The sequence below is a fragment of the Megascapheus bottae genome, chromosome 10 (assembly GCF_031878675.1).
Source record: "Megascapheus bottae isolate mThoBot1 chromosome 10, mThoBot2.hap1, whole genome shotgun sequence".
Lineage (NCBI taxonomy): Eukaryota > Metazoa > Chordata > Mammalia > Rodentia > Geomyidae > Megascapheus > Megascapheus bottae.
Genome location: NC_143518.1, coordinates 22,901,129 through 22,929,015, shown reverse-complemented (window position 1 = coordinate 22,929,015; position 27,887 = coordinate 22,901,129). Strand labels below are relative to the sequence as shown.

General features: G+C 37.8%; 1 protein-coding gene across 6 annotated transcripts in view; it reads left to right on the top strand.

Moving 5' to 3' along the window:
• Positions 1 to 8,178: 8,178 nt before the first annotated feature.
• Positions 8,179 to 27,887, top strand: part of Rasal2 (RAS protein activator like 2) — a 261,335-nt gene continuing 241,626 nt past the window's right edge. For 2 of the 6 annotated variants that reach the window (XM_090340367.1, XM_090340364.1), the window contains exon 1: positions 8,179 to 8,427. In XM_090340367.1, coding sequence (XP_090196493.1) covers positions 8,226 to 8,427 — 202 coding nt within the window. In that variant the 5' untranslated portion in view covers positions 8,179 to 8,225. The remainder of the gene's footprint in view (positions 8,428 to 27,887) is intronic. The other 4 variants (XM_090340368.1, XM_090340365.1, XM_090340369.1 and 1 more) reach the window with 2 other exon arrangements.

Below are 27,887 nucleotides of genomic sequence, written 5' to 3'. Positions count from 1 at the left end.
CATGGGAATGTTGAAGGAGGTCTTGCTCAGTGCCTAAATTTTTCTTCCAGAATAGGAGAAATTTATTAGAACTCAAGGAGAAAAACAAAAACTAAGTATATACATGGAGGGAAGGAGGATAAGTAATAGGAGGGGAAAGATAAGTTAAGGGAGTGGTGGAGTCTCTGAGAATACAATTTAACTTCAATCTGTAGCAGTCCATGGCTGCTTCTAAGTTACATAATTATTTTTGGCCCTTAGCTATTTGAGAATGGGGAATAGGGAAAGCAAAATAACAGAGCTGATGTAACAGGCAGGATGCAGGGTAATGGAAAGGATTGTATTATACTGATTAGAATTACTACAATAAAATAACTGGGGCAGCTAATAGAAAAAGGCTATGTAGCTAAGAGTTTTGGAGGTTCAAAGTGTGTGTGTGTGTGTGTGTGTGTGTGTGTGTGTGTTCATGCGCAGCACATGCTGGGGGCATTGGTTTGACCTTTAGTTGAGGACAGTAAATGATGGGAGCAGAAGCAAGCACACACATCTGGAAAAGTAGCAGAAAGTAAAACAGCAGCCAGAAGAATCCAGGCTGCTCTTTTAATAGCAACCCTCTTGTGAGTGCTCAAAGGGCTTCCACATTGAAACAGCAAGGTATTCCATATCTTCAATGCCTTAACGCCCTCACACTAGGTCTTACTCCCAAACTTTTCACCACTTCCCTACCCTTTCATTATGATGGATCCTTAGGAGACAGACCACACCTATGTCTTAGTACATTTGTATTTGAGATGGTCATAATTAGTCCCGGGTAGGGCATGGAAACTGAGTCTAAGAGAGGCTGAACAACCAGAATAAAATAATAGATAAGCAGACTTGAAATTTTACCTTAGAAAGAACCCTTAACCTAACTACGTTCATTGCTACCATGCACATACATAAAGGCACATAGAAATGCTTCTGGTTACCTATGCTCATTAGGTTCTCTCACATATCTGCCTATCTACCTCCCCTTTCTCACTTCTGTGTCTATTGCTACAATCAATGTGTCCTTTTTACTGAACTATATGAAACCATTACTCCAATATAAATAGATCACTGCATCTTGTCAGTATTTTTCCTTAGAAGTGTGTTCTCCATCTTCTTGGCTTGAATTGAGGGTCTTTCTTTCAATGCTTAGATTTGCCTTTCAAATTCCTCTGATAGATGCTGTACATTCTTCCATACACTGAGGTTAGGGGTTGGCATCTGGCTGACTCCATTGCTGTTTCTAGACTCTCACACTATCATATAAATGCTTCCCACATTTTTGAGTGAGTTTCCACTATCTTCTAATCAATCTCCAGCTCTTTTCCTTTCATTCCCTAAAGACCTTGGTACCTAACTTAGTTACCTCTTAATCTCACATGTTAGCATCAAATATTGATGCTGTGTCTTAGCTTCTTAATCTCTATAACTCCTTTACCCTTGTTTCCTTTGCCCACAATCAACTTCAACTTCCAGAATCACATTTTGTATTTTGTCAACACCCAGACATTACACTTCAGCTATCTCAAACTCTGGTGTATATTTTCTCATTTATCCCTTACTTTTAGCTCCTACCTTGTTGTCCTGAGAAAAATTTATTATAGGCGAACAGAAAAATGACCCCTCATAATTTTTTTCTTATTCTCAGTACTAGTGATATTTGCTGATCAATAATGAATGGATATTTAGGGAGTGTTTAGCCATTCATCCATATTTAGTTTGTCTTTATTCAGAAACGTCTCAAATAGGCTTCAGTTAGTATGACCGATACCTTGACACTGATATCTTTATTATACAAAAAACTCCCCTGAAAGCAGATCATATTAACCTGCAAAAATTGAGCAGTTGTGATAATACTGTTCTCTAAATGACAGGGCAATAGGATTATTTAAAAAATTCTCTCCTAACCTTGGGCTCTACTAGCAGAGATTTGCAATAGAGCAAAATCTTGATACATAAGGACATATAATGTGAAGCTAATTGAAAGGACCTCCAGGATATTGAAACAAAAGCCATATAATGAATGATTGTTGTCCTTAATGTACTATGTTGTCTCTCATCTCCTTTGCTGTCCCTTGGTTATCTCATATTGGTATAGTATCTCACTTTGTTATCTGATATATTGAATTTATTTGTATTTGGATATTTGAAATTTGATAGGGAAGGGGGGAAAACCAAGACGGGTGGGGGGTGTGGTGGGGAGGGAAACGGGTACCAAGACATGTGAAAGGGTATCAATGTATGTGAATTAATGTACCTTCTATCTGGCAAATATCATGTAACCCTTTTACTAATTACAATAAAAAAAGAAAATATTGAAAAAAAAATTCTCTCCTCTAGGGTCTTTTGAGGACCTATTACAACCACAGAGCCAAGGAAATGACCATTTTCTTTGGCTAGGATGAAGTAACTTGGTGTTTCTATGGTTACTAGAAAGACACAGAAATTAATTTGCTGAAGATTACCCCCATCATATATTTGTGTGAGTTAGTAGATGTTTGGCACTATGTATCTAAGCCAGGTTGTCTTACTTAACAGATGTGAGGTTTAGAGCACTGGCAAAGTGGAAACAACACACACACACACACACACACACACACACACACACATACACACACATACCCCATACCCCTCCCACCCCACAAATCTTTAAGAATTTTATAATTGTCGGGGCCGGGAGTTTGGCCTAGTGGTTAAAGTGCTTGCCTAGCATGCATGAAGACTCGGGTTCGATTCCTCGGTACCACATACATAGAAAAAAGCCTGAAGTGGTGCTGAGGCTCAAGTGGTAGAGCTCTGACCTTGAGAAAGTCCAAGGACAGTGCTCAGGCCCTGAGCTCAAGCCCATAACTGGCAAAAAAAAAAAGAATTTTATAATTGTGTAGTAATCTCTGGGGAAAATATCATAACTTTATTGTTTTTATGGATACATTGCATTTTATTTTTTAAAATTATGTGGGGAGGAGTGAGGCACCTTATTTTCAGTGCTTATGACATTAAAAGGTTTTAATTAGGTCTGATGTCAGAGGCCATTGTGGTTCCGAGTGTTTTTATTCTTTTTGCATTCCAATAGTTGAAAGCTGAGGTGAGGTCATTATTTTGAAGGAGTTTTTGCCAAGAAGTAACACGTGAAGATTTGTTTCTCTCTGGCCTGTTTGACTGCTTTTCCAAACAGTATTGTCATTGTCATTGGTTGGTACAAGCCAGGGCCTTTTCTGTGGAGACATGAGGTAAGCATAAAAGGATAGCCACAAACCCTAGAAGGACTTCTAAACATGCTTTGGATATTAATGGTTAAGACTGTAGTTTCCAGTTTTTAATCGAATGTGGCTGTGAAAAGAGTGAATGCTTCTTAAATTCTCGACACCAATTCCATTTAAGATACTTACTTTAAAATTCTTAATTTTGTTTAATTCTTCCAAACTTGACCTACCGCTCCAGCTTTGGTTTTTAACCAATATTTTCTACCAAGAATGCTGTAGAATGATGGCAGTCACTCAGCCACTTAAAGCTTGGGGTTCTCTATTCTAGAACAAAAGGACTGAAAAGATAGAGAAAAAGTTCCCTTAAGATACTAACCCCCTTCTAAGAAGTAGGCAATGCATTTTATTTTATTGCATTTGATGCTACTCAAATCAGCCCCTGAGATGCTATCTTGATGAGGGACAGACAAGGTTGAGAAGGGGAACATACTGAGCAAAAAGCAACAGCTGAGAGCTACAAAGATAGGGCCTTGCTCATGTATAAATAGAAATGTTGCTGCTCCCCTGATGAATCAGACCAGATGTTTTCTGATGTCTCTGTTTGCTCCTTTGGGTTTTTTTTAAAGTATAATTTTACTAAAATTATATGTGAGGCCAGGAATGTGGCACAAATGCTTTAAGCTTAGATAATATGCAAAAAATACTTTTCTGAAAAAGCTTTTGTCAATAAACATTCATTTAGAGAAGGACAATGAACGGATAAGACAGAATCAATTTTCTGATGGGTCTAATGACTTGAGAATCAGAGCTTTGAATTCTAAGCCTTTCTATGTCACTTGTTATGTGACCTTGAACAAGTCACATTGTTTTCCTGGGTCTAGATGTTGTTGCTATTATTATTGCTGTTGTTGTTGTTGTTGTTATATTGTTCTGGTACTGGGGCTTGAACTCAGGGCCTGGACACTTACTTTTGCTTTTTTGCTCAGGGTTAGTGGCACTATTTCATTTGAGCCACAGCTCCATTTTCAGTGTTTCAGTATTTAATTAGAGATGTGTCTAATAAACTTTCTTGCCCGGACTGACTTAGAACTGTGATGTGCAGATCTCAGCCTTCTGAGTGGCTAGAATTGTAGGTGTGAGCCACTAGGCTCACAGATGACTTTATTAACTTTTCACTTAAAAAAATGACAGTCAAGGGCCTAGAGTTTGGCCTAGTGGTAAGAGTGCTTGCCTAGTGTGCCTGAAGACCTGGGTTCGATTCCTTGGTGCCACATATATAGAAAAAGGCTGGAAATGGTGCTGTTGCTCAAGTGGTAGAGCTCTAACCTTGAGAAAGCTCAAGGACAGTGCTCAAGGCCCAGGACTGGCAAAAAAAAATGACAGTCAAAATGAGGTCTATGTTGTCCTGGCTAGTCTCCAAACTCATAAACTCAGATGATTCTTCTCTTGAATCAGCCTCTTGAGAAATGGGACTATAGATGTTCATCACCATGGTTGCCCAGGTATGTTTATTCAATTTTTATTTATGCAAGTGCTAGGGCTTGAACACAGGACCTAGAGTTCTTGATCAGAGTCATGCCTCCAGTCAAACCGTTTTGTTAGTTACTTGGAGAGAATAGTTTCTCAGGCTTTTGCCATATGGACTGACTTTGAACATTGATCCGTAGACCTCAGCCTCTTGAGTAGCTAGGATTATAAGTATGAGTTCATAAACATGAGCAGTTGGCAATGTGTTTATTTCTTTGGATTTTTTATGTGCTTTATTATTATCATTATTATTTTGTTATAATTTTATTGCTGTGACTAAGGTGTTATACAGAGGGGTTACCATATCAAAAGCTCATTACCTAATGAGTATATTTTCTTTCTGGACAATGTCACCTCTTCCTTTGCTTTCCCCCAGTTTTGCAGTATGTTTATTTAAAAAAATGAAGGCAGAGTGAGAGTTACATGATTGGATTCATTAAATTGTTTTTAAGTATTTTTTTCAGTTTTACATATCTGTGGGTAAATATAGGTTTCCTTTTCCTCTTTAATTTCTGCTTTCCTGATTCTATTTTCTGATTTAGGGATTGATAAGAAAAAGATATTTTTGGGGTCTAAACATGAATCACTCAAGCTCTCTCCTCTGATGATGTGATAATCTGATAGGAGACATTCAGTGTTACACAGGACTATACTACACAGATACTGTGATTGATTTCAGGAGAGGGACGGGAACAAATAATGTGAAATATGGAGATGGTCAAGGAGTGATTTGATAGGTGTAATCATTTCTTGGGAGGCAGAGATAGAGAAAAAGATACTTCAGGTAGAAGAAACAATTAAGCAGTGGTAAGCGGCAAGCAATATAGTGTAGAACAGTGATCTGTTTCAGTTTTGTGAATACAGTAGGGAGTGAAGAAGCAATAGAGATTTGGGACCACAACTGGAAATGGAGTTGGGATCAGTATTTAATAGTCTAGATGAAGAGAATAGGCTTACTAAGAAAGTAGGATTATTGCAAGTAGGCTGAGACTTTGTCTTCAGCTCAAGAAACTGAGAATGTTTGGAAAGAACACTTAGAATTTTGTGTGCCATCTTTTGTGCTTTTTTTTGGTCAGTCCTGGGACTTGAACTCAGGCTTGGGTGCTGTCCTTGAGCTTCTTTTGCTCAAGGTAGTGCTCTACCACTAGCCCACAGCCACAGTGCCACTTCTAGCTTTTTCTGAATTATTTTTTTTGGAGATAAGAATCTCATGGACTTTCATGCCCAGGCTGGCTTTAAATCGAAATCCTCAGATCTCAGCCTGTGGAATAGTTAGGATTACAGTTGTGATCTACGAGTGGTTTGCTCCTAATGCTGTTTCTGAGATTATTGCTTATTACTTATTTGGTTAATAAATGCAATATGTATTATTAATAAAGAGATTCATAGTTTTACATCTGAAACCAAGGATTAGCTTAAATCTAGTTTGTTCAAAACCAAGAGGAAATTTAGTCTAAATGAAAATGCTGCAGCTCTGCTTAGTACTGAGCATTGTAATTTGGCTTGAACATCTCTTATTCATTGAAGTACATATACTGTAGACTAGGAAAACTATGTAGTCAGATACTAAGCAAGCAGGGTTTTAAATATTTTAAATATTGGAAAGAACTATTCCACTATATTGCCAAGCCTCTGATTAACAAGTTTAACCACAAAGGGTTCTGGAAGGAACAAAAGCGATGTAATCAGTCTCTCTGAGAGGTTGTAGACATATCTGTACTAGTAGTTGATTTGCCGGGGGACCTGGATCTTCCCATTTCCATTTGTTGGAGGAAAGACAGGACGAAATTATCTCCAAGGTCACTTCTAGTTTAGAAATGATATTCTAAGGTTTTGGAGAACATTACAAAACGCATCCTCATAATAATCAACCCCCCCCCTCAGCAATACACTATAATATCACAAAACTAGAAAACTAAGATGGCCTTGTAGATCAGTCTTTTCTTTCCTTCTGCCCCTCCCCCTCCTCTTCTGGAAAAGTTGTGGGGAAGAGAACACTAAACTCCTAAACAAAGTATATACCAACATGCATTACATAAAAATCCTGCTCCATTTAGTGTTTAATAATGAAATCAGAGTTACTATTACTTTCCCAGCAATCTCCTGAATGGTCGAATCCTGCTTTGGGTGGGGAGAAAAAGTAAAGCCAAAGTCAGGGAGGGAAGACAGTCTACACATAGGCCCCAAATAAAACACGTGACATCATGAGAGGAAAAAGGGCCAGCAGCTTGCACAAAGATCAAAGGCAAAGAAGAGAAGCGTGTTTGGTTAATACTGGCTTTAGAACATTTTCTTGTCCTTACGAGGCCCGTCCATCCATCCACACCACACTTCTGAACCATGCTGTTCTAAATCGATGACAAGCCCAGCTTTGGCTAGAACAAATCCTGCACGGACACCCCCCACCCCCCCCATCCCAGACGGGCGGCCAGCTAGCTTCCTTTCTGGGAAGGACGGAGGCGGTTCCCCTAGGGTGACTGTAACACTTCAGTAGTCGCTTCAATCTCTTCTCCAACTAAGAAAGAAGCGTTGAAGAAATAAACAGGAAAGGGGCGAGAGAAAGGAGAGCTCTTTTCTCTTTTCAAATTTCCCGCACCCTTTCTCCTCCCCGCCTCCTCCAGCAGGCTGAGCTCTGGAGACCGGAATCCAGCACTGCAAGCCTAGTCGGGGTGGTGGAGGCGCGGGCCTGATGAGTAATTCGGTGGCCGATGTTTTCTGCCTTCGGCGGCAGTTCCACCTCCGCTTGGTTCCTCGGCGGCACTCCAGGCTGGGCTCTCTCGGCTCTCGATTGCTCTCGCCTATCACCCTGGGATGCCGCCCGCCGCCGCCAGCGCCGCCGCCAGCGCCGCCGCGGCTGCGGGGTTTGTGGGCTCCTCAGTGAAGCGCCAGCCGGAGCGCGAGCGGCGGCCGGAGCCAGGATCTGAGCGTTAGGGGGGCGGGCCGGCTCGCCTCGGAGCGCGGAGCGGAGGACCGGAGGGCAGTGGAGCCGGAGGGGGGGGCACCGCCCCCCTCACGCTGAGGAGCCGGCGGCGGGAGTCGGTCTGAGGGGACGGCCGCCGGCGGCGACGCCCCCGAGTCCAGCCCTGCCCGGCCCCGCTCCATCCCCGGCCCGCGCCGGCGGGGACTGAGGAGGGCGGGCGCGCGCGCCGCCTCTTCCCTGGCTCTTCTGCGTCCCCTCCCGGGAGGGACCCGCACCTGAGCCCGCGCCCACCGCGGGTCCCGGCCACGCTGGATCCGCTTCCCGAATCGGATCCCACCCTCCGGTTGCAGGTGGGCTGCGGCGCCCGGCCCTCAGGCAGCGGGCGGCGGGGAAGAGGGTGAGCGGCGCGGACGCCGGCTGCCGCCCGGGTCCTCGTCCCCGCTGCGGCGCGGTCCTCCTCCCCTTCCCGCAGGCAGGGCGCGGAGCCGCGCGCCCGCCCCGCCGCCCCCGCCGCCCTCGCCCTCGCCGCCGCCGCCGCCGCCGCCGCCGCCAGGTCCCTCCGGGGCACCATGGAGCTCTCGCCCTCGTCCGGCGGAGCCGCCGAGGCGCTGTCCTGGCCGGAGATGTTCCCGGGCTTGGAGTCTGACTCACCGCTGCCCCCGGAAGATCTGGACGCGGTGGTCCCTGTCAGCGGTGCCGTGGCCGGTGGCATGTTGGATCGGATCCTTCTGGAGTCCGTGTGCCAGCAACAGAGCTGGGTCCGGGTGTACGGTAAGGACCACAGGCCGCTCTCGAGGCTAGGGTTTCTCGTCTCTGCTTGGGTTACAATGCATTTTCCCAGTCTCATTTATCCTCGTCCAGTCCCCATCCCTCCCGGGTCAGCTGCCCCTGTCCGATTAGCACCTGGGTAAAGAGGTGTAACTCGTGTGGTCTTTGGGACCTCTTCTGACACCCGCTGTAATTATACGGAGTTGAGCTGTCCAGACCTAATTCCTAGGTGGTTATTTCAAGACAGCTGCCACCCGGTCTTACAGAAGGTATGACTGGACAAGCCATAAAATCCAAGGGAGTAGGGTTTCATCCCGTCCTAGGTACAAGAAGCCTGGAAAGAAAGGTCAAAAAATGCTTAGCAGAAAACAAACTAATGAATGAAGGGGGGGGGGGGGGGGAAACAGACATCAAAACTCAAAATGCGTATTTGGTGACAACAGACTTATCTGTAACCTCTTCCTGAACCTCACTCTCTAAAGACAGCCACTTATTCCAAGTGCGCAGATTGTTTCAGATTGCGTTACTGTTTCTGGTTCTCACTGCAAAGTGACTGGATTGCCACTCAGCAGGTTAAAAGTGATGAACACACTAAAACTTTGTTTCTGCATTCCCAGTAACCGCCTTTTTAATTAAAACTGAATGGTGAGATTCTATTAAGGTAAGGCTTGTGGCAGCTTTAAAACCATGCTGGTTTTGAAAACTCAGAGCCTAAGGATTTATAGCATGGCATTTAGGGTTGAGCTGTGGCTTTTCAAAATATTGAAATGGGAAGATGTTTATCACTTTGCTCACATGACCACAAAAGAGGCATTAGTAATGTGACTGAATGGAAGATGGCAAATTTGAAGCATCTGAGATCAAACACAATGTTGAAATGTTGTCCTGCCCTCATGCACATCTACGCTTGTATTGACCAAGTACATTAAAAAAAAAATTTGTAAAAAGTTTTTTCTTTCTTACTTTTGAACAGATTATATACTTGATCATCAAGAATGATCATGGTGTAGAAGTTACCTTTCTGGATAATTCCTGTGGTTTCAGGACTTCATGTCTATCACTATCAGAAAGATCTTAGAATTAAGAATGCAGAAATCTGAGTTTTGCTTCAGTTTTGTCACTAAATGGCTAAATGATCTGGGGGAAGATTAGGTCACTTTTTTGGCCCCTGATTGCTCATCTGTAAAATGAATGGATTGGACTAAGTAATGGCCCTTTTAGTCATAAATACTGATAAGTTTTATAATCATTTCCTCTTAGGAATTTATATGTATATCATCTTGTACATTGATGGGTGTTTTTAAGTGTTTCTTGATGTTTTTATATTTAATTGGAAGAATTAAGTGAAGAAGTGAAAACTGATACAAGGGTATGAGTTCATTCACAGCAAATTTGATTAAAAATTTTGGTGCTTGTCTTTCCATCTACCTGCTAATCGTCATATTTAATGGATCACTCTCACCAAAGGTTGATGAGTGTCTAAAAATAGGTATGAATTATGTTGTGGTGACATTTTCCTTTTCAGTTTTTCTTTTTATATATTTTGGCATACCTTTTTTTTTCTTGCATTGGAAATAAGACCAGTTTCAGTATCTAAGATTCTGGCTTCTCTAGAACTTGTGTTAACTAGCTTTCTTTGCATGGGACACATATGTTACTGTTTTTGTAGTTCTTTATAGGTCTTGAATTGTGGCATGTAAATACACACATCTACACACACCCAATACTCACACACTCACACCCTTTAACTTATTGTAAAGAAATCCAGATATTGAGAACTGGGGATGTGGCATATGTCTATGGTAAGGTGCTTGGTTAATATGGTTAGCTGGGTTTGATCCTCAGCACTGCAAATAGGGTGAGTGAGGAGGGATGAGTAAAAAGAAATCTAGAAATCTAGAAATTGAAAACCTGAGTCTAGAATGTAAAAGTGGAGCTTGAGAACCTCGCTTTCCCTTCTGGCTTTGCCAAAAGTTGTCCAACTTTGAGTAAACAGTTTGAGCTCCCTGCTCCATAAGTTTCTGCATAAAGTATGTAATTTGAATCTGGAGTAATTGGTAGGTAGGTACACACATATATTAATATACATTTCTGTATCATTGCAGAATTTCCACTGCATTATCACTTTTTTCTCTTTTTTCTCATTTCTGTGAAGTATTTAAACAAGTAAAAGTTGTTTGCATTTAAAGTTTAGTATTGTACTTGCCTTCTATGTCAATTCATTGTGAAGTCTACTCTGTTGCCTTTAGTTTGATGCAAACATTAAAAAAATATCTCTGAATGATTCTTGTCTGTAAGGTCAGCTAGTTTTCAAGTTGCCTATTTTGTAATTCTTTGAAATATGGAAAATCAATTTGGAGAATACTAGTTTATTTTGCTTTTCTTGTTTCTAGTCTTGCTATTTTTTTTTTAAATTTAATTTTAGGGTCTGGGAGCGTAGCCTAGTGGTAGAGTGCTTGCTTACCATGCATGAAGCCTTGGGTTCTATTCCTTGGTACCACATACACAGAAAAAGCCAGAAGTGGTGCTGTGGCTCAAGTGGCAGAGCATTAGCCTCGAACAAAATGTGTCTAAGAACAGTGCCCAGGCCCTGAGTTCAAGCCCCACGACTGGCCAAAAAAATAAACAAAAATAAAATAAATTAAAATTTTATTGTCAAGGTAATATACAGAGGGGTTACAGTTGCATATGTAAAGTAGTGAGTACATTTCTTGTTGAACATTGTTACCTTGGTTTAGTTTAACATGTCTTAAAGAAATCTAGAAATTGAGAACCTGGACTAGAGTATCCAACTGGGGATTGAGAACCTGTGTTGTTATTTAGGCTTTCAGGTTGTTTATTGGACAAATTGTTATAACTCTCTGGATCTAGGTTTCTGCAAAAATGTGGAATCTATACTAATTAGTAGTTATGGTCTCTTTTAACTTTAAAATAGGTCAGTTTTTTGACTTGTGTCATTATTTACCTACAACTTAAAGTACAGATTCCCTCCTGACTTTGAGAGCCAGTCATTGAGCAAGCCCTTAATTTAATGCTTTTAATCATGATTATCAGAAGGTCAGTAAACTGAGTTTTGAAAGAAGAAGGAATGTCAGAGTGAGATATATATTTACTTGGAATGTTTTCACAAGATAGGAAAGTGGGATGGCGATATTGCTCAGGTCCATCTCATACTGTTTGGAGAACAAGCCCATAACCACGTGAGTTTTCAAGATAAGGTATAATGAGAAAGCTATATATTATGTGTGCTGGCCACTGGCTGCAGCTCACTACCTCTGTAATATACTTGTTTAAAATCACTATGTAAACAAATAACAAGCTGGGTGCTGGTGGCTTATGTCCGTAATCCTAGCTACTTAGGAGGCTGAAATCTGAGGATCATGGTTTCAAGCCAGTCTAAGTAGGAAAGTTTGTGCGATTCTTATCTTCAAATAATCACCAAAAAAGCTGGAAGTAGAGCTGTGGCTCAAGTGGTGGAGCACTAGCCTTGAATGAAAAAGTGAAGGGACAGCACCATGCCCTGAGTTGAATCCACAATATTGATGCGTGCTCACACACACACACACACACACACACACCACCACCACCACCACCACCACCACCACCAACAACAACAACAAAAGTAACCTCTTTTATCACCTCAGGAATATCTTAACAGAAACTCTTCAGAACAATATTTTCTTAGTTTGGCTAACAAAATTTGAAGACTAGAATTGTTTTTACTTCAGTGTTGGCAGGTTTGTATCTTTAGCTAATAGTATTTTTATTCAAAGTTTTGTGTATTGCTATGTCTGGAGAACTTTGGAATATGCTCAGAGCTTTTCCTTTTGTCTTTAAAATGTTTCATTTCAATATTACAATAAATTGTTCCTAAATCCTACCAAGACTTTAACATTTTTCACATTAGGAACTGTATCTTGTTTATATTTCTTTCTACCTGCTTCCTTGTTTCATGTCTGGCAGATTGGCACCTTGCTCTGAGTAAACTAGTGTTTCTTGAATGTTGATTCATCTGTCCTTTGACCATCTAGATCTCAACTTGACTGGTCTTATGAGTGACAGAGTAGTTTAAACAAAGGCATACCACAAACAGCTAAATATGGATGCAGTATCCAAGAGCATCAAATGCAGAACATTTTTCAGATATTTATAGCCTCAAAGCAAAGTCAATTGGCTGAAAAAGCTCAGCAGCCTAGCAAAAGGAAACGGGAGCAGCAAAGCCAGCCTCACTGTCTATGCTTTCTGGTAAACAATGGGAACGTTAAAATTAACTATTTTACTATGTATAAATGGGCACTGTAGGACTCTCTTTGGGAGAAATTTAAGATACTTATGTCTAGCATTGCCTGAAGTAGAGCTCTGTACTCACCTGTGTAACAGATCCACAGGTATGTACACAGATATGCTTTGGAGATTTGGAAGGGAGATACAGTTATCAACAAGAAATCTTGTGCTTTTTACAATTTTAAATAGTCACTAGGGCTTTTTGAAATATTCAGATAATTAAATGAATAACATCATTAAGCCAGTGTGTGCATCTCATTGCTCATTAATGACAAAGAGTCCTCTTGGAAAGTTTGTAAAGACTGGTACTATATTACACAAGAGAATCAAAATTAATCATATTGCATCAAGTACCTATAATTCCAGAAATGCAATATTGGGGATTAGGTAAGCATTTTTCATGAACCAAGCCCTAAGTGGTTGTAGTATATGATACTGACCGTTCTTTAAGAATTAAGACTAAGTCCAGGTGCAGTGGCTCACGAACCTGTAGTCTTAACTACTCAAGAGGCTAAGATCTGAAGATCAAGGTTCAAAGCCAGCCCAGGCACTAAAGTACCTGAGACTCTTATCTCCAATTAACCTCTAGAAAACTGGAAATGGGGCTTCAGCTCAAGGAGCTGAAGAGCTCAGAGACAGCATCCAAGCCGAGTTCAAGCCCCATGACCCACCAAAAAAAAAAAAAAGAAGACTAAGGATGAGATACATTTTATGGTATCATTAGAGAATGTGTTTGTGTTCCTGTTTTTATTTAAAATGTAGCCAGTAACAAGTACAGGAAGTTGTTTCATTTTTGTGTACTATGAGCAGAACTGCCTAACTGATTTACACAGACTATTCTTAATATGGTTTAATCTGAATGTTCTAAGTGAATGACTCATTATGATGTGCCTTAAATATGTACTCTTTTGTAATAACTTGTAGATGAATAAATTGTTCAACCAAGATCAAAAGTTTTGCATGCTGTGATAGCTATATAAAAATATCAGGGAATATGTACCAGATAAATCCTCCAACATGTATTACTTAAGTATTATAACAAATAATATATTTATCACTTTCATTTCAATACCATTAACTAAAACTATAAATGAGTGGAAATATTTTAGAAATTCTTGGAATTTTAATCTTATATTCAATATTTATTGTATGTCATAGGCTATGGATATTGATACATTAATTTCTCATAATCTCCAAGTACACTTTATGCCCATTAAGAGTTCTTCAATGAGCTAGGTTATAGTACTCATGCCTATGGTCCTACCTTCTCAGGAAGGATACTGAAAATTGAGGATTGAGGTTGAAAGCCAGCCCAAGCAAACAAATCTGAGACACTTTTTTTTTTTTGCTTGTCCTGAGGCTTGAACTCAGGGTCTGGGTATTGTCGTTGGGACACTTTTTGCTCAAGCTAGCACTCTGCCACTTGAGCCACAGCACCACTCCCAGCTTTTTCTGTGTATGTGGTTCAGGGAAATCGAACCCAGGGCTTTGTGCATGCTAGGCGAGCACAGTACCACTAGACCACACTTCCAGCCCCAAATCTGAGACACTCTTATGTTCACATAATCTGCAAAAAGCTGGAAGTAGAGGCGTAGCCCAGGATACAGTGCCAGCCATAAGTGGAAAAAGCCAAGTTGGACTAGGAGGCCCTGAGTTCAAGCCCTAAAGTTGGAACGCTGAAGCAGAAGGATTCTAAGCTTAAAAAAAAAAGAAAAAGAAAAAAAAAAGTAAGAAGGGAGTTCTTCATTGAAATCAAAAAGATGGTCCAAGAATGCCTAGGAATGTACTGTTTATTTAAAATTATTTTAAATTCACTTTTAATCTTTTGAGAGTGAGCTTGTATGTCTCCTTTATATTGTGGTCTCCTTTATATTGTGTTATTGTGTTAATGTTCACAGATGGTGGACAATTTCTTTTTTACCATCTTCCTGTCTGCCTGTCTTCTATTATATGAGATTACTAAGGAAATAGGGGTAAATGGTTTCTGACTCTTCATTTTATTAGAAAGAGAATGAGAAATTGAAGCAGAGGATTGTTATAATTGGTCTTTGTGCTTTTTAGTAGCATGAAGTGATTGGATCACCTTTTAAGTAGGTGAACCACAAAAAAGCATTCAACTGATGACTGAGTTAATCCACAAAAAATTTGGCTGGTTTTTCTCTTGTCCCTCCTTTTCGGAAACTTTTAAGTAGTTAGGGAGATGTTTGGTCTTGTTAACCAGGAGGAGGGGTTTGAAGTGTGCTGAAGGCACTAGTGAAATTGTTTCACCCTGTCTTGGTAGAGGGATAATTACTATCTGATTTTTGTAACACCTTTTCTCCCAAGGCCAGTAGGCAGAGAACTCTACAGATTTAGTTCCTTTTCTAGTGAGAAGGAACTCAAGAAGAAATATATAGTAAGCAAATAGAAAGGATAACATAGTTACTAACAAGTGTACAGTAAAGAACCTAATTGAACCTTGAGTGCATGAGTATTTGCTAAGTCACCACCTTACTGTTCATTTCATTAATTTGGGTGTGTGTGTGTGTGTCTATGTGTCTTTTAATTTGTGTGTGTGTGTGCGCGCGCGCGCGTGTGTGTGTCTATGTGTCTTTGTATGTCCGTGTGTGTCTGTGTGTATGTTGGTATTTGGGCTGGAACTCAAGTCCTCCAGTTCTTCTCTCAGCCTTTTTCATTCACAGCTTTGAACTCTGCCACTTAAGCCACACCTCCACTTGTAATTAATTGCTTATTTGCCTAGTAAGGGGCCAGTTTAGAACTTGGTTGGATTTTTATTTCTTCATAAATTGCCTTTAACATTGCTTAGTTTCTGTCTTCATTGTGTCATTTTCAGTAGGCTGCTTCCATCTCTGAATCTAAGGGTTTGCTAATACTTGTAGATATTGACTGGAATAGTAAAAATTTAGAGAAGGAAGTATTTAAAGCAAGGCAAAAAAAACAAATTGAGAAGAATTGTGTGGAAAATTAAACTGTGAAGGCAATATTACCAAATACTTTTCAAAACAATTCTTAAAGTTTTCACAATAAAGAAACTGACTTAGGAAGTATAGCTTATTCCCACAATCAGAGACAAATTCCACAGTTTGTTAGAATTAGAACTCAACCTCAGATTTTTTACCATCCTGATTTAGCTTCTAGATCTTACTACTTTCCCTTAGGGAGATGGCCTTTCAATTTGAAGGTCAGGAAAACTCACAGTGAGAAATACCAGATTGTTAGTTTCACAGTCTTTAAGGGAAATGTTGGAAGCACTATTACCTAGGTAACAGAAAACAAAAATGAACAAAACATCCACAGAGTAGAAAGATGAGAATAATCTCTGTGATCCTTGAAATGTAGAGCAGGGGACAGATTAGATATTTTTCATCTGTTTTCTTTTTTTTTTTCCCAGAGGAGACAGAATCGCTTCATGTTGATAACGGGAACAATCAATCAAGGGAATAAAATCACTGTAAACATGTAGGCATCAGTATTGACATACTCAATTTCATGGAAGTGTGCCCCCCCCACTAGACATGAAAACAGTGAGATACCCACCACAATCTTCGTGGGCACCTTAATACCCTATGCTCACTAGTAGATAGAACATCCAAACAAGAACAAACCAGTGAAGGGAACTTTACAATTAAAAATTACCATCTTTAGCCATAAGATCTCTATACTACAATTGGAAGTGAGGTTTTAAGGAACTACAGATGCATCATGTGTAATGCGTAGGAAGTTTCTACCTTCCTCTTTAATTTCTAACAGTTTTGATTCATATAATTAAAAACTAGTATCTTTTAAGAAATATAATCTATAACTAATGTAAAGAATTTGAAATTTGGGAGAATTCAAAGAAATTTAAAATAACTTGAAATTCTTTTAGAGACAATTATTTAATAATTTATTATATTCCATGACGTATATTTTCTTATACATATTTGGTATCTTGCTGTATACATTTTATATTCTGTGTTTTATTTATTTATTTATTTATTTATTTTGGCGGTCATGGAACTTGAACTCTGGGCCTGGGTGTTGTCCCTGAGCTCTTCAGCTCAAGACTGCTGCCCTACCACTTTGCCCCATTTTTAAAGAATAATCTTTAAAATTAATTGTTTTTGTGCATAAGTCTCTGAATGGAACTTTGGCCTGTTCCTTTACACTGAATTTCTAGAAGAGTGGGAGATATTTTCAAAGGCCGGAGCCTTAATGCCAAATTGGTATAACCTTCCTGGAAAGAAATTCTTGCCAATAGTATATGACTTATAATTTTAAGTCCTAATGCTGTATTGCTACTTTCTACATATTAGAGTCTTCCATAAGTTTGACATAGTTCCTTAAACATTACTTAACACTTTATTAAATGTTCTCAGAGTTAATGCTTTTAGGTGGTCCTTCAAAAACAGTTATTTATCCATTTGAGTATTGGCATGTATTCAAGTAAATGAGATGTTAAGAGTAAAGCAGTTTATTTGTTACAGCTCAAATCCATGACAGTAGATTATTTATGTGGTTAGATTTTTACCACTATAATAACTTTATATGGGCACAAAATGGTTCTGGACCTCCAAGAAACACATAATTAATGGCAAACAGAAAAAAAAAAACAAAAACAAATGTAGAGTCCAATAAAGTAATTTAACTTTTAACAGTAACACAGCAGTTTGAGGTAAGGATAAAAAAATTCAAATACACCTAAAATTTGGAATCTTGTAGGAAATTTTTTGTGTTACATTTGGGTAGAATATAGCATATAAATGTTTCATTGCATAAATAGCAAAGTAACATGTAAAGGATATAATTGTAGTGTATGATTTATTAGACATTTCCTTGATGAACTTAGTAAATCAGTTTTAGTCCTTTATATTTTATTAATTTAGCATATTAAATACAAAATCATTTTAGACAATAGCATGGTTTCCAGAGAGTTAATTTGTAACTCAGGTTTGGTCTTATGGATACTCAGAAAGGTGAGGATTGTTCCCACATGTCTTGTTTTCAGTTTGTCTTTGCCTTTTGCTATCATTTAATATGAAAATTGTCCTAAAAGGATAGAGTTTACATTTCCAAGTGCTCAGATGGATAGTCCTGTCACTAGGGGGATATTAATCTCCTTACCCGGTTGTAATTTACATTGTGTATTCTAAAGTAGAGTACATACAATTTGAAATTTCCTCTTCATGGTTCTCTTTCTATGTACAATTTCATGTGTATTTCTAAGTCCCAAATAGAAATCCCGAAGAGGAAACTTAAGTCCTTTCTAGCACAGTCTTATTTTGGAGTAGGGCAGTTTTGTACAAGTGGCTAATGACTAGCCTTTGTCAGTAAATAGACATTGAACAAATGACCATTATGAAAGCTACTAACACAAGAATTTAATATCTTCTAGTTTCATCAAGATTTCATAGTAGCTTTGCTTTTCATTGACATTCAAGTTTGTATCCTTATGAATTTAGCTGATACCATAGGTAAGAAACAACTGTGCCATATGTAGTTATTCCTTTTGAAGTATAAATACACTTTATAGTATCTGATGTGGTCAGGTTTTTTTTTTTTCTGTTTTGTTTAGTCCACGAGTCTTCAATCATTTTTGTACAAATTCAGCTTAATTTCAGAGGACATTTTTATGTATTTAAATTCTAGTTTGGGTGGTTTGTTTCAAACCTGAGAATGTCATGCCACAGTGTTATCCTGAGAAACTTTACTTTGTAATATAATTGACAGATTATCTTCTTGTCTTAACTATTAGCCATGTTTTCCCTTATGTAACCAATGATATTATTTCATTTATCTATGAGCATATTATATATAATCATTTAAAGTTCCTATTTGCCCTCTACAGTTTCAAAATACCCTGAATATTTTTTTCTATAAGAAAACATTTACATGCTGAGACAAAAGGAGGATATGCATAGGAGTGATTGACAAAGGCTCAGTAGCTATGTGCATATGGTCAAATAAAAGAATATCTTATGAAATGAACTCCAGGAAAAGGAAATGAGATTTTTTTTTTTTAGTTTCTGTTGGTGCTGTTTTTGTTTTCTTTTCATTTTGTCTTGTTTGGTTGTATTTGGGAGGAAAAAGGGGAGCAGAGAGAAGGTGGAACAAAGGTAGAACAAATATAATAGTGCTCACTAGACACTGAGGAAAATGAACTGTGCATCTTGTGGGAGAGAAAATCTTGGAGAGAGCAAGGGGAAGGGAGACATGGCTCAAAAAAAATTGTACTTATTACCTGATTCATGTAACTGTAACTCCTCTGTATAGCAACTTTACAATAACAAAATAAATTTAAAAAGAAAATTTGTAGTATTCACAAAATTTCTGAAGAAATCTTAGTCTTTTCTCTCCATTTTGTTGGCAAGGTAGTTAATTGTGAAAAAGTGACTCAAGAAGAGAGATTAGCCCTGAATGCTAGTCGTCTGTGTGTGTGTGTATGTGTGAGTGAAATATACATACCAAAACTTCATCTTAACCCTATTGTAATGTATAGTGACATGAAATATAATGAAAAGGATTGTGTAACCATTAATAATACCCCAAATTTGTCATGGTCTAAACCCAAACTCTCTACCATTTAATAATTAATGGCTCTTACTTGCATGTCCCTATCTTGAACTTTTTTTCTACTTTCTATGACTATGAATTTGCCTGATGTCTATCTCATATAAGTAAAACTATAAAAATCATTCCCTGTATCTGGCTTCTTCAGCAAGCATAATGTCCTCAAAGTCCATTTTTTAATATTTTTTATTCTAATTAATAAAAGGGTTACATGATATTTGCCAGATAGAAGGTGCATTAATTCACATACATTGATACCCTTTCACATGTCTTGGTACCCATTACCCTGCCCCCCACCCACCACCCACCCCCCAAAGTCCATTTTTTTTTCAATGTTATTGTCAGGGTGATGTATAGAAGGGTTACAGTTCCATTTGTAAGTAGTGAATACATTACTTCTTGAACATTATTACCCTTCCCATATTTTTCTTCTACTTTCCCTCTCCCTACCCCATCCTTTTTTAAAATTTAATTTAATTTTTTGCCTGTCCTAGAACTTGAACTCAGGGCCTGGTCACTTTCCTTGTGGTTTTGCAAGGCTAGAGCTCTACCACTTGGGCCACAGCACCATTTTTGGCTTTTTTTTCTATGAATGTGGTACTGAAGAATCAAACCCAGGTCTTCATGCATGCGAGGCAAGCACTCTACCACTAGGCTAAACTCCTGGCCCCCACCCTTAAAAAAAATGCCAGTACTGGGAGGGACATGGACTTAAGAGTTTCACACCCTTGCTCAGCTTTTTCAGTCACAGATGACATTCTACCACTTGAGCTTCACCTCCTTACCTTCAGTCCAGCTTTTTTCTTTTCTTTTCTCTTTCCCTCCCTCCCTCCCTCCCTCCCTCCCTCCCTCCCTCCCTCCCTCCCTCCCTCCCTCCCTCCCTCCCTCCCTCTCTCTCTCTCTCTCTCTCTCTCTCTCTCTCTCTCTTTCTTTCTTTCTTTCTTTCTTTCTTTCTTTCTCTTTCTTTCCCTCCCTCCCTCCCTCCCTTCCTGGGAACCACTAGTGATACCTGGCCCAAGGTCCCTTTCTGTAGTGTAGATCACAGTTTTTTTTTTTTTTTTAAATGGTTGAATTGTGGATGCTACATTTTGCCTATCCATTTATCTATTTATGAACACTTGAGTTATATCTGCTTTTTAGTTATTGAGAATAATGCACTTATGTGTTTTGATGTACAAATATTTGTTTTACATTATAAATAAACAGAAGGAAGCATAATTTTATAGTTGACCTTTGAGAAACGTTCAAACTGTTTTTCATTGCAGCAGCCCTATTTAAATTCTTTTAAACAGTATTCAAGTGTTCCAGTTTCTCCACATCTTTGTTAATGCTTGTTATTTTCCTTTCTGATTGTAGTTCTTCTGGCACCTGAAGTGGCATCTTGTGTTTTTGATATATATTCTCCTAATGCCTAGTGATGTTGAAAATGCTTTCATGTGTTTATTGGCCTCTTATGTATCGTCCTTGGAGCTATGTCTATTCTGATCTTTCTTTTGCATAAATTCTTCGTAGATATATTGATATGTATTATTTACAGTATTAATTATTTTTAGTGTTAGTTATTTATATTATATTTATTTTTTGCCAGTATGAGTTTTGTTGTTGTTGGTGATGTGGTCATAGACCACCTTGAACTCTGGTCCTGGGCTCTGCCCCTGAGCTCTTCAGCTCAAGGCTAGTGCTCCATCACTTGGACCACAGTGCTGTATCCGTTTTTGGTTATTCTTTTTTTTTTTTTTTTTTGCCAGTCCAGGGCCTGAGCCCTGTCCTTGGGCTTTCTCAAGGCTAGAGCTCTACTACTTGAGCCTCAGCACCACTTCCAGCTTTTTTTTTTTTTTTTCTATGTATGTGGTACTGAGGAATCAAACCCGGTCTTCGTGCATGCTAGGCAAGCACTCTATCACTAGGCCAAACTCCCGGCCGTTTTTGGTTATTCTTAAGGAGATAGAATCTTGTGGACTTTTTCTACCTAGATTGGTTTCAAACCATAATTCTCTCTCTCTCTCTCTCTCTCTCTCTCTCTCTCTCTTTTTTGCCAGTCCTGGGCTTGAGCTCAGGGCCTGAGCACTGTCCTTGGACTTTCTCAAGGTTAGAACTCTACCACTTGAGCCTCAGCACCATTTCTGGCTTTTTTTCTATGTATGTGGTACTGAGGAATCGAACCCAGGTCTTCGTGCATGCTAGGCAAGCACTCTACCACTAGGCCAAACTCCCAGCCCCACCATAATTCTCTTGATCTCAACTTCTGAGTAGCTCGGATTTCAAGCATGAGCCAATGGTGCCTACCTTATATGTTAATGTTAACCCTAATCACAGTCACAGTATTGAGCATGATTGAATGAGGACAGAATTTTTTGAGTTCTTATGGTAAGCCAGGCAGATATAAGTGGTTTTGGCCTATTAGCTCACTTAATTTTTATAACTACTATATTGGATAAATACTATTATTACTCCATTTTATAGATGAGGAATTAGAAGCATAAAGATATAAATGAGCTTGCCTGAGGTTATACAGTGAGTAACTAGCGCATGTGGTATTTAAATACAGGTGATTTTTCTTCAGTTTATGCTTCTAACCACTATATAATTTGGCTTTTCACAAGTAAAAACTTTAAACAGTTATTTATTTATCGATTGCTGGTTATGGGGCTTGAACTCGGCCTGCATGCTGTCCTTGAGCTGTCCTTGCTCAAGGCTGGTACTATACCACTTTGAGCCACAGCATCACTTCTGGTTTTCTGATGGTTAATTGAAGATAAGAGTCTCGTTGGCTTTTCTGCCCCTGCTGGCTTTGAATCAAGACCCTCATATCTCAACTTCCTGAGTAGCTAGGATTACAGGGGTTCTTATAAAAAGGGAAAAAATGTGAGTTAATTTAGACCTTGATCCTGTAGTTTACCCAGTGAGTTTTTATAACATCATAGCTACAAAATAATGACATTTGTTATGCTGGTTGTTCTGTGACTATCGTGATTTTACAGAACATCTTCATAAGTTGTGCAAGTCTTTTTAGCTGCAGACAATATGACAAAGCTATCTGTGGGTGTGAATATTCTATATTTAAAAAAGGTTAAACAAAGTCTGTTCTCTAAAATTAATATATTCTTAGCACTAGTTCAAAATATGAAATCTTTTATATAAAAGTATGCCTTTCTATAAAAGTATGACTTCCTATGCTTCATCAATCATATATTTATGTTTGATTGAGCCATTGAGAATATTGATATTTAAGAGACCACAAAATCTTAGGAACCTGAGTAATATTCATGTGGGACATAGTTTTATTTATTGCAGAATTTGTGTTTAAAGTGGCTCTCCCCTTGATTATTAGTAATTCTAGAAAAGCAAATATATTTTCATAGACTGTGATCAATCAAAATATTGATTGAACTTAGCCAAGTAGGATTATTTTAAGGCATTAATGAACTTCACATACTCCTTTATAAAAGTGCTGGGACATTGTTGTCTGTGGGCCTGCTTTGCTTTCTTATCAGTTCTTGAATTTTCCTGTGCATATCCTTTATAGTTTATATCATGTGGTTAATATTTCAAGGTCTTAAAACTTAAAGCTATATACAGTAAATAGTGTGAATCACTTTTGAAATATACTTTCATTTCTTGCTAATTGGTTGTAGTTACTTAAAATCTCTGATTCTGTTGATCACAAAATCAACAATGAAAAGTTAGTAGACTAACCTTCTGATTAGTCATACCTTTTTTTTTTTTTTTTTGCCAGACCTGGGTCTTGAACTCCTCAGGGCCTGAACACTGTCCTTGGGCTTTTTCCTCAGGGCTAGCGTTCTATCACTTGAGCCACAGCAGCACTTCTGGCTTTTTTCTATGTATGTGATACTGAGGAATTGAACCTATGTCTTTGTGCATGCTAGGCAAGCACTCTACCACTATGCCAAACTCTCAGCCAGTCATACTTTTTTTTTTCTTCTTTTTTTTGGCTGGTCCTGGAACTTGCACTCTGGGCCTGGGTGCATACTCTACCTGAGCACTTTTGCTCAGAGCTAGCATTCTGCCACTTGAGCTGCAGGATCACTTCTGGCTTTTTCAGGGTAGTTTATTGTAGATAAGAGTCTAACGGACTTTCCTGCCCAGGTTGGCTTTGAACCACCATCCTCAAGTCTTCGCCTCCCGAGTAGCTAGGATTATAGTCATGAGCCACGGGCTAAGTTCATACCTTTAAAAAAATATAGTCAGATATAACTGATAAAAACAAACTACAGATCTGAATGTAATTCACTATATTTTGAAATACACAATTGACTATGAAGCCATCATTATAATCAAGAAAACAAGCTTTTATTTTGTCTAAAGAATCTCACTAACCTTTTGCTCCAGCAGGCTCAAACTTGTTCTATCTTCACCTCTGATAGCTGGAATTATTGTGTGCTACCATGTCTCATTCCTTGGGTTAGCATCTTTAGTTTTTAGAATGAGTTCAACTCTGTTCTGGTTATGTATTTTATAATGATTTACCCTTTTAGTTTCAAAATGACCTTAAGTTGGTCTTACAAATACTTGCACTATTTCACTTTTGATGTAGATTTTATTTCAAAGTGAAGTATAAAACTTGAATGAAGGCAATAGCATGGTTTTATAAATAAAGCATAATTAGGATTTGAATATAATATGAATGTTGTATAGCATATTGAATTTCAGTGAGTTTTGCCACCTCTTATATGCTGAAATTTAATGGCCAGTAAAATAGGGGTGATCTTTTTTTAGGAGATGATAAAGAAATCATGATAAAGATGATAAAGAAATTATGCCCTTTATAATGGCATTATTGTCCTTATCTAGAGGTTCATGGAGTAAAAAAGAGGTTCAAAAGACAGGGAACTTGTTGCATTCTCAGACAACAGAAAGAACAAAAAGAGGTACCATCTATGAAACAGTAGACTTTAGTACATTGAATCAGCTGACTTCTTGATATTGGACTGTCTCATCCTCCAGAAATGTGAAAAATAAATTTGTATTATTTATAAATTTCCCAATTAAGGCATTTTATTTCAGCAGCTGAAATGATCTAAGATAGAATGTAATATCAATTGTTCATATTCTTTAAATTCATTATAGGGAATCATGCAAGATCCCAGTAACCACTTTTCCCCTAAAAGTTCACCAAATACCTATTTTATATCTTTTCGAGATACTTCAGTGTCTTCCTTCTAGTCTTTCTTCCTTCCTTCTAGTTCTTGAAAGCAGTCCTTTACTCCTTTATGAGAATCAGTGTAATATTTTCTTTTTTAATATCACCTTCAGAGGATACATGCTTACCCCTTGTTTTCTTTTTAAAACAACATTGTTCACTAATGGATTAGGCAATTAACATTTATGTAGCGTTTGGACATCCACCATATATATTTTTCTTGATGTTCATTATAACAACTCTGAGAAATAGATAAGGTTATATTATTGGGACTAAAATAGGGATGATTTTTTCAGAGTTAGATTCTAACCCTAGTATTCCGTCTACTCTCTACTAGTAGAAATCGAAACAGTTCTGCTTTCTTTCTCAGTTGTTCTCATTTCTTTCCCCAAGCCTTAAACCTCTTTTTTTTTTTTTTGACTTGATATTCTGTACATGACTTAAAACAAATACAAAAACAAATAAATGAAATACTAGTTCTACCTTTTTTTCTTTAATTTATTTACATCTCTTCATTTTAGTCTTGTTAATACTATTTTGTAAGCTTTTGGAGATACCCTCTTTTTTTTTTTTTTGCCAGTCCTGGGCTTGAGCTCAGGGCCTGAGCACTGTCCTTGGACTTTCTCAAGGCTAGAGCTCTACCACTTGAGCCTCAGCACCACTTCCAGCTTTTTTCTATGTATGTGGTACTAAGGAATCGAACCCGGGTCTTCATGCATGCTAGGCAAGCACTTTAACCACTAGGCCAAACTCCCGGCCCCTGGAGATACCCTCTTTAAGAGGTAAGTTAGGCTATAGAACTAGGCTAGTTTTTAACTGCCTCCTTGTAATTTTTGGCCCCTCTGTTCTTGAAGACAAAGAATACCAGGATCTTCTCAAAAGAGCATTCAATCTATGGAACTGACTTGTGTTACTGCTGAAATAGTACTACCAGCCTAATATTCATGACATGCTCAGTAGAATTGGTTTGGAATCTTAGGCAAAGTGTGAAAACTTTCCAGTGTGCTTTATCAGCAATCCAATTTTTTTTGGTCTGGCATTAGAAAAAAAATAAGCCAAGTAATGAGAATGTTAGTATATTGGTCTCAGAAAGCCAACACAAGAGTTGAAAAAATAGACTATTTGGGGAATCACATTAAATGAGAAAGAAAAGGATGCTGTCTGCTTTGATTATATTTAGGACAAAAATGAAGGTGAAATTGACATGGTAATTCCATTATTTTCAGATATTCAGGAATGAAAACAGTAGTGAAATGTAGTAGTAATGGTTGGATATTAAAAATGACATGGTAAGTTATTTACTTTTCATTTTCCCACATAATCTTAATATGTACATAGGAAGAAAGTAAGTAAAAAAGATTGGTTTATGAACTGACTGTACAGTTTGTTAGAGAGATTTTTTTTAATTTAATTTTTTTATTTTCAGGGAAATGAATAGAGGGGTTATAGTAGGTGGATTACTTCTCACACATTGCAGACCCTTCTCGTGTTTTTGTCCTTATTTCCTTCCCCCCATCCCTCCCAATCATCTTGTTTTCCCCCTTCCCTTTCCTATTTCAAATAAACAAATAAACATATATACACTATACCAGGTAACAAAGTCATACAGTAATAATATGAGATTAACCAAAGGGCAACAAAAGAGAAGAGAAATAACGTAGTATGTTAAGAACAACAATCACACAAGATAAAGCTTTTGTTTCCATATCCTAGAGATCCTTTCATTTAGTCTCATCCTATATGACCTTATGTACCTAGGGTTTGAGCTATTATAATCCTCTGCTAGGAGAATCCTAGATATGTAGTAATTCTTACAAATGAGGGAAACATTGAGCCTATGTTCCTTTAGGTCTGGCTTACTTCACTTAATATGATTTTTTTCCAAGTCATTCCATTTCTTTACAAATGGGGCGATGTCATTCTTTCTAATGGCAGCATAGAATTTCACTGTGTATAAGTACCATATCTTCTTGATCCAGAGAGAGATTGTCAACCAATGAAGTTTTTATTTTGTGTGTATTTTATATGAAATTATCACCACAAGAAGTATAGATTTTGCATGAGGGAAAGGTTAGTGATTGGATTTGTCAAATTTTGGTCTCTTTAAAGCATGAATTTATAATTACTTTCCATTTCTTTACTCATATACTAGTCTGGCCTATTTTAATTTTTGTATAGTATTTACATTTATTCTTAGAACTTTGATGAGTTGACTTTAGGCTGGTTGTATTACCAAGTATTATATATTAGTGGATAGAGAGTGCTAGAATTTCATGATGCCCATATTGACCAATATTTTTCAGAGTAAATCTTCAAACTATCCACATAAAACTTACAGATTCTTTGTGCTAAGGAATTGGATTTTGAGAATCACTTAGGAAACCTAAATGAATATTAAAAATTGTAGTCTCTTAATTAGAAGATTCAATATATTACACGTTTCTGTCCTGTTTAAGATGTGTAAATTAGGTCTATGAAGATAGGAAACTGAAGTTATCTATTTTTACTTTGAAAATTCAATTTTTAGAGGTTTCGGATATGCATATATATATAAAACTGCAGTGTTTATTTCATTTATTATTTCTCCTGACAGTGAAACTTGGACTTTGGTTTTATAACTGAGGGCTTTACATGTTTGTTTAAGCAGAGTAGAAAGTACTGCTTCTAATTTCTTCAGTTCCTGTTGAATTCAGGATAAGTCAGATGCCCGACTTGCCTGTGGTTCCCAATTCATTGTCATTTCTCCTAGCACTCTTGCAGATGTTAGTTATTCTTAAATTAGCACTGATTTTCAAATATAAAAAGAGGAAGGACAGAAAATGTGAGCTTTCTTATTTTGTGTTTCATGAATATTAATGATATGCTACTTCTATCTTATAAGCTCCCGAAGAAGGAGGATTTATCTTAGGATAAGCAGTTATTTCAGTTTCTTGCTCACCATTTACTGATTATTCTAATGAATTACCATTATGAAAATAAAATAGATTTTATAAAATAAAAACATAAATAAAATACAAAATTAGGAGTGTGAGCTAATAACAAATATTTGGCATAAAATCACAAGGTCAGCTATTTGTCTTATATATTGGATAGTTATGAATCTTATGTTTAACTTTATAGGGAAGTATACAATAACTTTCCAAAAGACTTTCATTTTATTATACAATATTACTATGTATTTAAAACATAAGTATTTGCCAAGTGTATTTGCATATATCTGTAATCCCAACACTTAGCAGGTTAAGGCAGCAATGAGAATTTGAGGACAGCCTAGGCTATACAGGGAGATTTGTCTCAATGAATCAATATTTAAATATATTTTATATGTAACTGCATTTTGTATGCAAATTATATATGAGTTTATAATTAGGATACATATATAGTGACACTATATATAATTTATTATTTTAATGATACTTCAATATGTAGTTAGATTAGTGACATTAAGTATAATCACATTGTTGTGGAA